This window comes from Alligator mississippiensis, chromosome 5 (genome assembly GCF_030867095.1).
Source record: "Alligator mississippiensis isolate rAllMis1 chromosome 5, rAllMis1, whole genome shotgun sequence".
Taxonomy (NCBI): Eukaryota; Metazoa; Chordata; order Crocodylia; family Alligatoridae; genus Alligator; species Alligator mississippiensis.
In genome coordinates this window covers 167,871,676-167,884,647 of record NC_081828.1, presented here as the reverse complement: position 1 = coordinate 167,884,647, position 12,972 = coordinate 167,871,676, and the positions used below count along the sequence as shown (strand labels likewise).

At 39.6% G+C, this 12,972-nt stretch overlaps 1 protein-coding gene across 1 annotated transcript in view; it reads right to left on the bottom strand.

The window, feature by feature from the left end:
* Positions 1-12,972, bottom strand: part of THSD7A (thrombospondin type 1 domain containing 7A) — a 432,531-nt gene that overhangs the window by 182,297 nt on the left and 237,262 nt on the right. The window contains exons 7-8 of the mRNA XM_059728968.1: positions 11,073-11,141; positions 4,374-4,529 (exon numbers count right to left, since the gene is read on the bottom strand). Of these exons, the coding sequence (XP_059584951.1) occupies positions 4,374-4,529; positions 11,073-11,141 (225 nt within the window). The remainder of the gene's footprint in view (positions 1-4,373; positions 4,530-11,072; positions 11,142-12,972) is intronic.

The window sequence follows — 12,972 nt, the reverse complement described above, 5'->3', positions numbered from 1 at the left end:
AATTGAAGACAGGGGGTTGGGGGAAAGGGAAGAGGAGGAAAAAAGAAGCAACAGAAAAAGAAAAAGCTACCATTTGGGGTACCATTTCTCCTTTACACAGATTAATTTATGACAATAAATATAGAAATGTTTCAATCTAAGCTGCATATGTATCAAGGTGTTTTCTAAAGTGCTTTGTAAATAAACCAATAAGCAAGAGAGTACTGGTGAGCAATATGTTCACGATATAAGGTACGTGAAGATATTACATTTTGACTGAGTAAGGTTGATCTAAGGGCCTTGTTACATGTTAATTTTGAGTGGCTCCTGGAGCTCTTAGCCCCTGGATTGTCCACACGTTAACACCTTCAAGTGTCTTAAAGCACTTGTTATGAGGCTCAAAGTTATGCCACTTCAGGGAAGGATTATTTCGTGATCATATGCAATGCATGCCTCCTAAGGTGGCAGGGGGGGAGGGGGCATGCTGACTGCCCACAGGCAGCGATGCAAGCTTCGGCAGTGGGGGTGGGCTGAGCAGGGGCCATCTGCAGGCAGCTGTGGTGGTGTCTGCGGTAGAGGGTGGGGCACCAGCACTCCATCTGCCCCCCCTGCCCGTCATCTAAGCTGAGAGCACTCGCTCTCAGGGGGGGCACCAGCACTCTCAGGGGGTGCACATGCACCCCCGTGCACTCCCTACACGTCACCTATGTTCATGATCCACATATCCCAGTTCCTGTTCCATTAAACTGTGGCCACTCCCCACAGATGTGCTCCTCCAGCTGAAGGTGTGACTGCAAGCTAGCACTAAGCAGATCAACATCTGTGCATCTCACAGCATAATGTGTAACAAGGCCTTAAGCGCTGAACTGTACAGATGTTCAGGGACATTAAATAGAGCAAAAAAATGGCTGGCCTGATCCAAGTTAGCTCAGCTGAGGAGGTGAACTAAATTAGATTGGGAATGGGTTAGTCTGATCTACTGAACAACTGCACACATTCAGGGAGCAGCCCTGGGGCTAGGAAAGCCCAGCTGCTCATCCCAGCTCTGGGGCTGTGCTCTTCCTACCCCTCTGACCCTGACTAGTCTATTTTTAGGCAACCCCCCCCCCCAACCATTCCCAGATGGATAACCTCCCCACAGAAACCCCATCAAAGACCCACCAGCCCTACCCCTGCAGACCCACTACTCCACTTCTGATCCTGCCCACACCTACCCCCATGTCAGATTATTTAGATCAAGCTTCCAGTGTGGTCCATGGCACCAGCAAATATGAGCATCAGCCACTCCTGATCTACAATCATGTGACTTAAAGCAAGACACATGATCAGAGATCAGGTGTGGTGAACATCTGCACATAACCCATAAATTCTGGAATTTTGTGGTCTCACTTTCAAGGTGCCTTTGCTTTCAGTTACCTTGTAAAAGCATGTGGGAGAGAAAAGAATTCTGCCTCAAATGTATGGGTATGTAAGAGCAGAAGTGTGTTTTTACATGGAATATTCAGGTTACTTTACAGGAACGCATTTGTGATATTTGAGTTCCTCTTGACTTATGAATGCAGCAGTTCCTCTAAATTATCAGCCAGAATTAGTGTCACAATTAGAGGAAAACAGTAAGTGAAAAGTTTCCTTTAAATATTGATAAGCAAATAAAAACACTACAGTGCACACTGCCACCTCTCCTTAATCTACCAGTTAAGTAATTGTTATATGTCACAATGAGATAGTGACTATGAATATATGAGAGAGACCTTCACTGGTATACCTATTTATGATGCATAGAACTGTGTCCATGAGTCAGCTATTCGGCTAATACAAATCACTTCAAGAGGCAAAACAGTCATGTATGGTAGCAAATTGCAAGGCTAGAAATGAGCTAAATTTTCCCATGAAAGCAAAGCTGGAGAATGATAACAGAACTTTAATAGATTTTTTCCTGCATTTCAGATTGTAAAGTTCACCCAGCCGTGCAGCCTCCTAATATCAGAAGTTCAGACTCCCATGTTTCAGTGTTATCTTTGTCAGAAACAACTGGACATAAATACAGCAAACCATGTCAGTCCAAAACTGCATGATAAATATTTATGGGATGGAAAATTAAACAGGCCAAAGGAATGAAATGCCACTCCCAGGGCATCCATAATGGCAATGAAATAGTTAATGACTTTAAATAAAAATAGGAAGCTGAATTTCCCAGCACCAGAGAAGATGACTTCTAAGCATCTACTTTCCAGGACACATACTGCACCACCTCTTCACCACTGAGAGAATTTTGGGCTCCTACACATTACCAACTAAACTCAGCCAACCTCAATATCTAATGGAAAGGATATGAAAAACCAAATCACCACATATGCACACATCAACTTTTCTTTAAACTGCCTGTGGAGTTAATGCTTACAGAGTTAAAAATTCAAACAAGATCTTTCACATACAGTTTGATACAATCTCATCCTATTTTGCTCTATCAGGGCTTTCAAAAAAAAAATCACACACAACAGAAAAAAAACAGATTCAGAATAGCAGTGAAGAAATGCATTGCTCCTCTCCAAGTCCCAAAAGTAAAACCTGCACTTACAACATAGCTAAGCAAAACAGTAAATAGGAGATATGGACTAGACTGCAACTCAGATCACACTGTCCCGAGATGTCTAAAAAAACCCCAGGCTAACACTACACTAATACAGATAAAATTTAATACATTGTGCAACACTAACATATGTGCCAGGGAGGAAAAAGCAGAGCTATCGTGTACTGCTAAAGTTTTAAAATCCAAAGGTTATAGTTCGCCAAGGCCGTGTCTACATGAGATGCTGACTGCGCTACTGTGAAGTAGTGCTGCGTGGCAAAAACCATGATGTAATGCTACTGTGCAGTAGTATTAGGCTACTGCACAATAGCACTGCAAAAAAGGTGTTTGTTGGCACTACTGTGCAGTCGCTCGGGTATACAAGTACTAAAGACTGCGCAGTAACTCGAGTGACTGTGCAATAGCACCGATAAAATACCTTTTGATGAATGCCTGTGCAGTAGCACCAATGTCATCTTCATATACAAGTACGAAATGACTGCGCAGTCATCTTCTCATGTAGACATGACGCACGAGTGTTGGAACCATAATGCTTAGACAAGGAACTAAGAACTTGGCTTGCCTTCGCTAACCTTACCACTGATAAAACTTGCCTCTGTGCCGCAACTTTTATCATATGTATTAAAACACATAGAAGGGTTTCCTGAGATCTATCTTCAAGTTTTAAAAAAAAGTATAAAATAAATTGGTGTATTGCAACAATTTTCTAGTGGGCAGGTACCCAGGTAAGTCACACAAACATGCCCCCACCCACAAACACCTTGCAACTCTTTGAGCGGTATAGAAAAAAATAAATTAATCGCACAGCTGCAACCTTGGTAATGATAGCAGGCAACCTTGTTACTACCCTCAGAAGAGAGGTCAAGGTGTGAATGGACACAGAAACTGAATTACTCTTTAACTTCTAAAATCAATCAAAATTGAATCATATGGGCCAGAAGGCAGCATTAGGAAACTTGTACTACCATTGCAGAAAGTAAAGTGATGCTGGTAAGACAGAAATATAAGGCAGCTTAATGCTGCCTTATTAAATAATCATGTGTGCCTACCATTCATTACAAGATTTAGCAATCAAGGTGATTCTGCTGAATCCACAGCTGGTGATCTGAGCTCATGCTGCAGTAGGGACTAGGGCAGATTCTCACAACTATGGGTAAACTTCAGTTTTTTATTTGTTTGGACCTTACTACCATGATTCATGCCTTTGGAACAGGATACCTGCAATTCGATCTGCATGAGCTGTTCCTACTGCCACGTACTAGGAGACAAACTGTTGTAGAAGGCATTAAAATGCCAGTTAAGCAGTGCATCTCACCACAAGCAAATGATTCTGGCCCTCTGAGTACTGGATTGGCTGCCTAATGTTCCCCATGAATTTTAAGGTGGGATTAAGCTATAAAAACCTAAGCGGCTTGAGTCCTACCCACCTCAGATACTGCTATACCTATGAACTAGAAAAATACTCAAGCTGAATTCCCTTCAATTTGAGAGGCAACCCCAAATTTGGAATTTGAGGATAAGTTATTTGTGGATCTAAAGAGCTCATTTAAAAACCCATCTTTTCCACAAGCTTTTGGGGAGGAAGGAAAATACCTGAAGGATAGTACTTATGGTGATTTTGGAATTGTTGTTTTGTGATGGTCTGGAGACTGTTGGATGCATTCTTGTTGGTACAAGCAAGAATATGCTTGCATAGACTAAAGTTTTTAGTAACTTGGATATTTTTTCTATTATTGTGTAAACCTAAATAAATAACACTGAAATTGGAAGTTTTTTAAGAAAGAATTTTAAAACATGTACATACCTTTTTTGGCTTGTTGGTCATCACAGCTTTCGTGGGTGCATGGTCCCCAGGCTGACCAAGCGGACACCTCACATTCTATTGGGCAAGGAATATGGCACAACTGGGTGGTGCTGGGTACAGCTCCTGTACATAGTTTCCGATCCACTGGTCTGGATGCTGTATAAGATCAAGGCAAAAAATATTTCTTATAATTGCACAAAGCTCTGCTTGCTGCATGTTGACATCCACTCTGGTTAGTCAGAGAATCTGTCACATCATTTTAATCTGATGAAGTGCTAGTAAAGCTACCACTTTAAACAATCTAGTGAACTACAAATATCATTGTATCCTCTAGGACCTAGAGGAAACCTTTAATTTAATTAATAGATTACCTTACTACAATAACTCTTCATATAGTCCTCCATATAAAATAATATCCTGGTGTCTTAGTGAAAGCATCATAATTGAAAAAAATTGAACTAACAGAAATGTAAATTTCTATTTGCTGTATACAGTGAGAGCTTTCCTAACTAGGCATTTGAAAATGTAACACTTTCAAATTGCAAATCAAAATGCTGTCACTGAAATGTACTAATGAGAGACAGTAGAGTCTTTGTTTTCCTAAAACTGTAAAGTCCTTCCAGGCACTGAAAACAACATCCCCTATAAAAGCTGTGCATTGACAGTCGCACAATTTATACATTACATGTATAACTATGTAATTTTAATCCCATAGATATAATTATTTTAATATATTACCTTCAGTAATTTGAAACCAGACTACATTAAAGGTATTTTTACAGGCATATACCTCTGCTATCTGAGGACCAGGTAAAGCACATTCCAGAGCAAAATCACTCTACTTCTCCTACCAGGAGACACTCCTATGCTCCATGTCCTAAATTTTGTCATCCCAGGATTGTGTGTGTAATTGGGCATACTCCTTAACAGGTAAAATGTATGCATATGCCACCAAAGAAAATGACTTACTTTAATATAAGAGAGATTATAATCCTTTTTACCACAGCTTTAAATCATAATTTGGTTACTTGCAAAATACATGAACGCAATCAAAATATATTAAAATATCAATCACCTGTATCAGCTTGCTGTTTCTCTGTTCAATTGTTTAAAAGAAAAAAAAAGGGAGGGTGTACTTTCCCAGTTAAAATTCGAGTAGTGTATCTACTGGGTGGGAAATACAGGAAGGGTGCTAATTTAGAGGGGTACAAGAATGGCGGCCCCTGGGGAGCCTGTGCTATGGCATCAACACCCATGCTGTAGAAGTAGTTTAAGCAGGCTGTGCATGGGAAGGTAAGACTCACTCAATCCCACATCTCACTCAGTTCCCAAGGTGCCTAATTCCTATTTACAAGGGAGTAGGTTGTAGTCGTGTTGGTCTAAGGACATAGGCAGACAAGGTTCTTTGGGTGAATCTGGTATCTTTTATTAACCCAACTTAAATAGTTGGAAAACAATTATTAAGCAAGCTTTCGGGTTCAAAAACCCTTCATCTTGTATGCATACCAGTCCAGTCTTTGGCTCTTTACTTTTCATTCCATCCAGAAAGACCACACACCAACTGCAGAAACTTCCTTAGCTTGACAAAGGTCTTTCGAACCCAAAAGCTTGCTTAATAATTGTTTTCCAACTATTCAAGCTGGTCTAATAAAAGATAACAGATTCACCCAAAGAACCTTGTCTGCTGAATTCCTATTTATGCGTCTGGAAAATGCTATAACTTCACACTCGCAAGCTGTGTTTTCAAAGAAAAAATTAAACATGTCAAAGTTCTATTCTACCACTATTATTTACTTAAAGCATTATATTAGGCCTCTGGAAGGCATTTCATTATGGTGCAATTAACATGCAACTAGCATCATAAATGACAACAGTGCCAGACGTTCAGACATTTAAGGCACCATACAATGGCTAATACCACAAAGATATTCTACATTACACATGGGACATATTCATGGTTGGTTTGTGTGGAACTTTAAACTGAACATGTGGAATGACCATACTCCAGGGCTGTCAGGGGCCTGATGCCAACAATCACCTGATTGTTAGCTTTGGCCCCCAGGGTAACCCTGTCTCTCCAACTGGGCCCAGGGCTGCTCTGGTCCTGCACTCCCAACAGGGGAAGCTGGGTCTGCTAGGTGTGAGTGATCAAAAGTTCCTGGTGGGTGGAACCAAGGGATCCCCCTTCCCCCTCTAGGGAATTTAAACCCCGTAGCCCAGCAGCCCAGCCAGTCTGCCAGTAGTTGTATGACTGGGATCTGTCCATGATCCCCACAATTTCATGTCCTGCCATGCACATTTGGCATGGCAGGATGTGTGATTATTGGAATCATGGATACGTTCCCATCATATGACAATTTTAATGTCTACCAGGGGGTTTACGCTGCAAATAAATTCACTGAGCACAAATATTTTTGGAATAAAGAACAACTTTGAGGGAAAAAGAGTGACAGAGCCACTCTCTTAAGAATCAGTGACACAGCAATAAAAATGGAGTTTGGGAAATAAGTTGAATGAAATGGTTAAAGAAATAGAATCACTTGTTCCTATGTATGCATGTTGCATTTGCTTGCATGCCCTTGACTCTAGCCTTTCTGGATTTATCATATAGTTCATTGGGCTGGGCACCAGCAGAGTCAACGGTGTTTTAAGCCCTGGTGATCCCACAGCTCAGCACTACGCAGCATGGTGTGTACTCCAGATGCCCCCCATAAAAGATCTATGTCCTAATTATCCTCCCACTCATGACTGGAACTGGGTGCTCTTGTCATGAGTCCTGGAAGCTTCATCATATGCAGATGAGACATAGGACAACATGATCTAGCTTCACAGCATGGAGTGCTGGGCCACACTAATCATATGTGACAAGCTGAGAGAGGGGATGACAGAGGGGTTCTGGGTGAACTGTTTGGGGCCCAGTTTGATGATGTTTGACAGACTTTTAAGGCTGGTGAAGAAACGGGACTAATTGGAAATGGGAGGAAAAAGCCACAGCTCAGCTGTGAAAGTGAAGAGGAAGTCAAAAGTTATACAATGTAGTGGTTCACCGTAACTTGAAAAAGAGTCAGCACTGAGGGGGACTGCTTAATGAGCCCTTCCACATACTTTATTCAAATGGGTTATACTAACCCATCAACAGCTCAAATGTAGTAACTCTGGCACCAAGGAAAAGGTGTCAGGGTTGGATCTGACCTCCTGGTTCCAGCTTGGTATTACAGATCTGGTGGCAGTTCTCTACAGAAGGAACACCTTCATGGGTTTTTTTAAGACACATACACACACTGTCCCCCCCAGCATGTTTGTCCAAAATGGCCCATGTACTTCACAGTCATGCTCAGTGTTTGTTGCATTTAATAAACTTCCACTGCTGAATTGGTTTCCATTGGCTGGTTTTCATTACTGAACACAGAAGCTTTTAGCAGCAGTTCAAAACTAGACAGCATATTTACTTAAGTGTCTTTGTATGCATAAAATGAGAGGGTTTTTCCCCATGCTGACTGGGGGTAAAACCTCGTCTTGTGTTCAAGTAAATACAGTGAGTATTCAGTTGTGCCTTTGAGATACAAGCCTGCTTCAGGGACCTTGGAGAGTCCCAGCAGAAGCACAAGAAACATTCTAAAGAAATCTTCCCATGGTTTAAAGGTGCAGAATGACAAAGCATTAACTGTTACACTCATCCATAAGAGCATGCAATAGATCCCAGTCCATTGTATTACTATTCCTCTTCATTGGTACTTTGACCTATCGTGTACTACTATTTCATTTGGGAATGAAGAAAGTATTCCTGAGCATCTGCAAAAGCCATAATAAAGCAGGCTAAGGTAGGTGGGTTAGAACCAGACATAATCTAGCCCATAGTAAAGACTTTAGTTTCTCATCTATTAATAATATCAAGAACATTTTTTCATACAAGTCTACTTATAGACAATATCTGCCACTTCCAATATTCATATATAAGGCTTCAAAAGCAAGATGTATATGGGCTACACACATAGTACAAATAATTCTCTCATATTACAATGACATTTTAAAGTATCTTATTATCCCTAAGTGTAATACACAGTCTAAAGTTCTTAAAAACATCTGTGTCGGTTACCAGCTCAATCCTTTTGCTTTCAAACTATTTAACTAAAATAATGCAATGGTAGGAGAGAACAGTTCTTTGCCAGGTTATCTGAATTGTGTGTCATACTAGATTATTCAGAATTATACCTTTTAGCTGATTGGAAAATAAGAAAACCTATCCCTAGCCTGGATCTCCTCTTAGTATTTCACTCCCATAAATCTCAATTGATTGTCTCCAGCTTTACCACAGTGTAAATGAACTCAGCATCTGCCTTTTATTGTTTGGCTCAACATGATTTGAAAGAGAAAGCTGCCGAGTTCAAAAATTCATATTTAAAAGAGGGCTTTTTCTGCTCATTGCTGGTTTTTTCAGACTCTTTTCCTATGCTTTTGCTTTGGGCATGAGAATAGTGCCTTTATTTCATGGCAGCTGTGTTGAAAACAGGTTACAAACTACTTAATGTTATAGACAACAATTTAATACTTAGTTATTTTGCTCAAATTTGAGATCTATTTTGATAATAAGCTTTTCCCCCATCTGCTAACACAAAAAGTTAGCTTCAGATTTGGAATGGCTTTCAGATTCAGTTGAGAAAATCTAAAAATGAAAGAAGATGTAATCTTCCCCTGCTATTGCATTCTGTTGCTGTACAACTTTTTCTTACTTTGCTTTAAAACATCTAGAACTTGCCTTCTCCCTCAAAAGCCGGAAACAGAATCACACTTGAGGACCTGAGTTTTTTTATGGATTCCCTATTTCACTGGGCCAAGTCAAAAAATTGCTGCTGTGTTACCAGCAGCAATTGCCTGGAAAATAATTAGCCATCCTTCCAGGTAGTAACAAGAAGCAGCCATTCCAGAGTTCCAGCCTGGTTATACAGACTGCTGGAGAACTTCATACACCAAGGTAGTAACCTAGGAGCATGAGGACCTGAAGAGGAACCACGCTTTGTATTTTTCTAATGATTTTTAATTTCACTTCTCTTGCTATATCCATGGAAAAATCTGTAATATCTTCTCCTCTGCTAGGGAATCACAGCTATCAAAGTGGCCAACAAAGGGTCACAGCCAGAAGGGTACTCAAGATGAAATGATTCATTGCATTTTCTGAGGCAGTTTTGCCAATCTGATAAGGACAATTTGCTCTTGTCTGCTTCAAGCAAAAGTAAATCCAGTTCCTCATTCTTCTGTGGCCATTTGTTGCACAATTTCAAAACAGCAAAAAAATCACCTTCAGAGATCATTTAAAAGGTCATATTAAAAAGAGTGGTGAAAGATAATATGATTTTCCTTCCCAGTTTTCCTTTTATGATTTTCTTCCGCACTTCCAATGCTGAGTGTTACAGCCAAAGTGTAATGCTAGTTTTTCAGCATCAGAGCCTGAATTTACTTACAAACCTGTATAACTCCATGCATAGGAAAATCTCTTTGAGTTCAATGGGGAAGACATATTCTTTATTGATCAGGGTCACCATCTGCTGTAACAGAAAACCATTTTTTGAGAGATTTCCAAACACTGTACAAATGTTAAAGAACCTACTTCACAGGATGATTGTGAAATTGTGTTCATAGTTATAACATTTGTACAGATGGGCAAAAAGAGGTTGATTTATTTATGTCATAATTCAGTGGCAGAGATTATAGGAATCCTATAGACTACAGGAATCTTAATTTTGAGTATCCCACTTTAACTGCTGCATCCAGCACTTCATAATTCCTTCTCAAATCTTTACTGGGTGTTTGGTTGTAGCCGTGTTGGTGTCAGGACATAGGCAGGCAAGGTTCATTGGGTAGATGTAGTATCTTTTATTAGACCAACTGAGTAGTTGGAAAGAAGAAGTTCTTAGCAAGCTTTTGGGTGCAGTCACCCTTCATCAGGCATAGGGAGGCTCTGCTGGTCTGAGACTCCAAGGAATGACAGAAGCTAAAAGTGTGGAGGGATGTCAGTGAAAAGTGTGGAGGGATGTCAGGTTTTCACTGACATTCCTCCACACTTTTAGGTTCTCTCATTCCTTGGAGTCTGGGACCAGGAGAGCCTCCCTATGACTGATGAAGAGTGACTGCACCCGAGAGCTTGCCAAGAACTTTTTTCCATCTACTCAGTTGGTCTAATAAAGATATCACATCTACCCAATGAACCTTGCCTTCTCAAATCTTTGTAATTTCTGAAGATAGCTAATTGTAATTTCAAGATAATTAATTTCTGAACCTGCCTTGGAATTCTGATCCAGATCAGTATCCTGAACTCAGCTTCTTATCTGAATCTAATATGAACTATGAAAATCTTTTAAAACTGCAAAAAGCTGAAGTAGAATGGGCCACTGGAAATATGAGAAGAAATTCCCAGCACTTTTGGACCAGATGGTTCAAAGGATTATGGATCGTGGTGGTTCTTACTGTATCAAAATTGATCAATCCAGCATATTAATTTGCATTTCAAGCTTGTCACTTGATATACTCATTTATTTATTGATTAATGGTATGTGTGAGTCCATAGGGTTGAAATTAGAGAAACTATTTGAGAGAGAGTTATACTTTTAATTCACATACAGCCAACATAATCCCCCCAAAAGGGACAGTGTCTCCTTGCACATTTTTGACTGAAACATCAGGTATAAGGCCCTAATTACCTACCTGTTATTTCAAAAGTGATTGATAGAAGTGGAGCAGCACTAGACTTCGACGTGCTCTGTGACTGACTTTCTGAAATAACAGGGAAACATCACCATGAGTATGTGAGAATGGAGGTTTCCAGAACAGCCTTATTGAATTAAAACTAGATGTTATGAACTGAAGAGCTACATAGTAAACAAGGGCTTGCCCACTGCTAGACTTTGTAGCTTTTTTTCCCCACCTCTCATTCCTGAATCATTTCCAGGTCTTAAATCACATCATTTTAAGAGGCATTGTTTCTAAGAGTTGCAGTTCTCCTTCCACTGGCTTAAAAAAATAAAAGCAATTAAAAAAAATAATTTTCCTACTACAGAAATGTCCCCAGAACTTTTAAAACCCACTTCACCTCTAGTTTGAGATCTTGAAAAAGTATCTCATGTTTATGCATGCAAAGACTAGTTATAGTTACATTTTAATCAGCTTTCTCCAGGGTATAGAGATTACCTCCTGATGGGTTCTGCATATTCCTGTCACATTCTGATAAAGCACATTTCATGCCAGCCTAAGCCAGCAAACCTTTACAGGCTACAAACTCCTGGTAATCATTCTGAACAGGAAGCAATCCCAGATTTTACTGTTGATCACCCTTAGCTGATAGTTTGTTACTCTTTACTTCCAAGGCAGAGCATCTGAACTCTGTCCCACCGAGGTGATTTGCCAAGAGCCCTGGAGCTACAGCATATTTTCATTAAATGAAGCAGCTAGAAGGCTCCCTCCTTCTGGCATATAGAGGTACAGTCCATAGTATGTCAAAATCTAAGCAAAACTACTCCAGCAACAGTATTAAAATGGATGCTAAAACCCTCCACAGGCTGCACCTCTATATTAGGCATGAAAGTTACCTTGTCCTATGCTAGAGTACTTTGTTGGATGTAGTTAGGCCACCTCTATTCTAAATATTTAATTTGTATGCCATGCCCAAGTTAAGGATGTCCCTTTTTCTGGAATATGTGGCTGTATTTCTTCATAGCAATGTAAATTTGCATAACCCAGATTCAGAATACAATGTATAAAAATAATGTTGTTAGAATAATGAACTAAATGCATTTAGCATAACTTATCTTGAAGGTTTTATGAATTATTAGTTGATAGACCCTCAGTATAAATTTACTTTAAATAATGCAGAATACTGCATATTAATATAAAATTATTCACTCAAGTTATGTTCTTCAAAAAATGTATAATTATATCACAGAAGCTATTAACATTTATTTTATGTTAACTATCTATATTTAACTAAGTCTTTGTCAGACTCAAATCACCACAGCAACTGGTAATTTTTATTATCCACATTACATTGTAAATTGCAGTAATAGAACCAGGTATTGAACCTAATCTCCCAAGCCTTTAGTCAACATACATTAACTAGATCATAATATCTTCCTTCATCCTAAGAACATTTTTGAAACTCTCATTAATGTGTGTATCCTTGTTATACTGGGAAAATAACTTCCAAAGTTTTCCTCTCTTTGCTTGAGGAAATTTAGGGGACACAACAGTGAGAAACTTTTTGGTTTCAGTTTGCAGAAGTTTTCTTCACTTTAACTTTGTTTCCTATTTCAATTTTTAGAAATACAATGCCATACAAATGTCAGGTAACAGGTCTGCACAACAATCTACAACACAGTACTTTTCTGAGTCTCTACAGCAACCTCCTTTCTATATATTTCCATATTGCTTTTAAAGCTATGTTTTTGTTTACAATGCATGGGGGGGGGGGTGGATTTACAGATGCATGGAAGATTTAAGTGACTTGTATAAGGTAACACAGGAAACCTACAGAAAAACTGGGACTAGAGCCCAGGATTCCCAACTCCCAGTTATTTGTATCTCTTATCTTAAGCATATCCTTCAGTGAGGA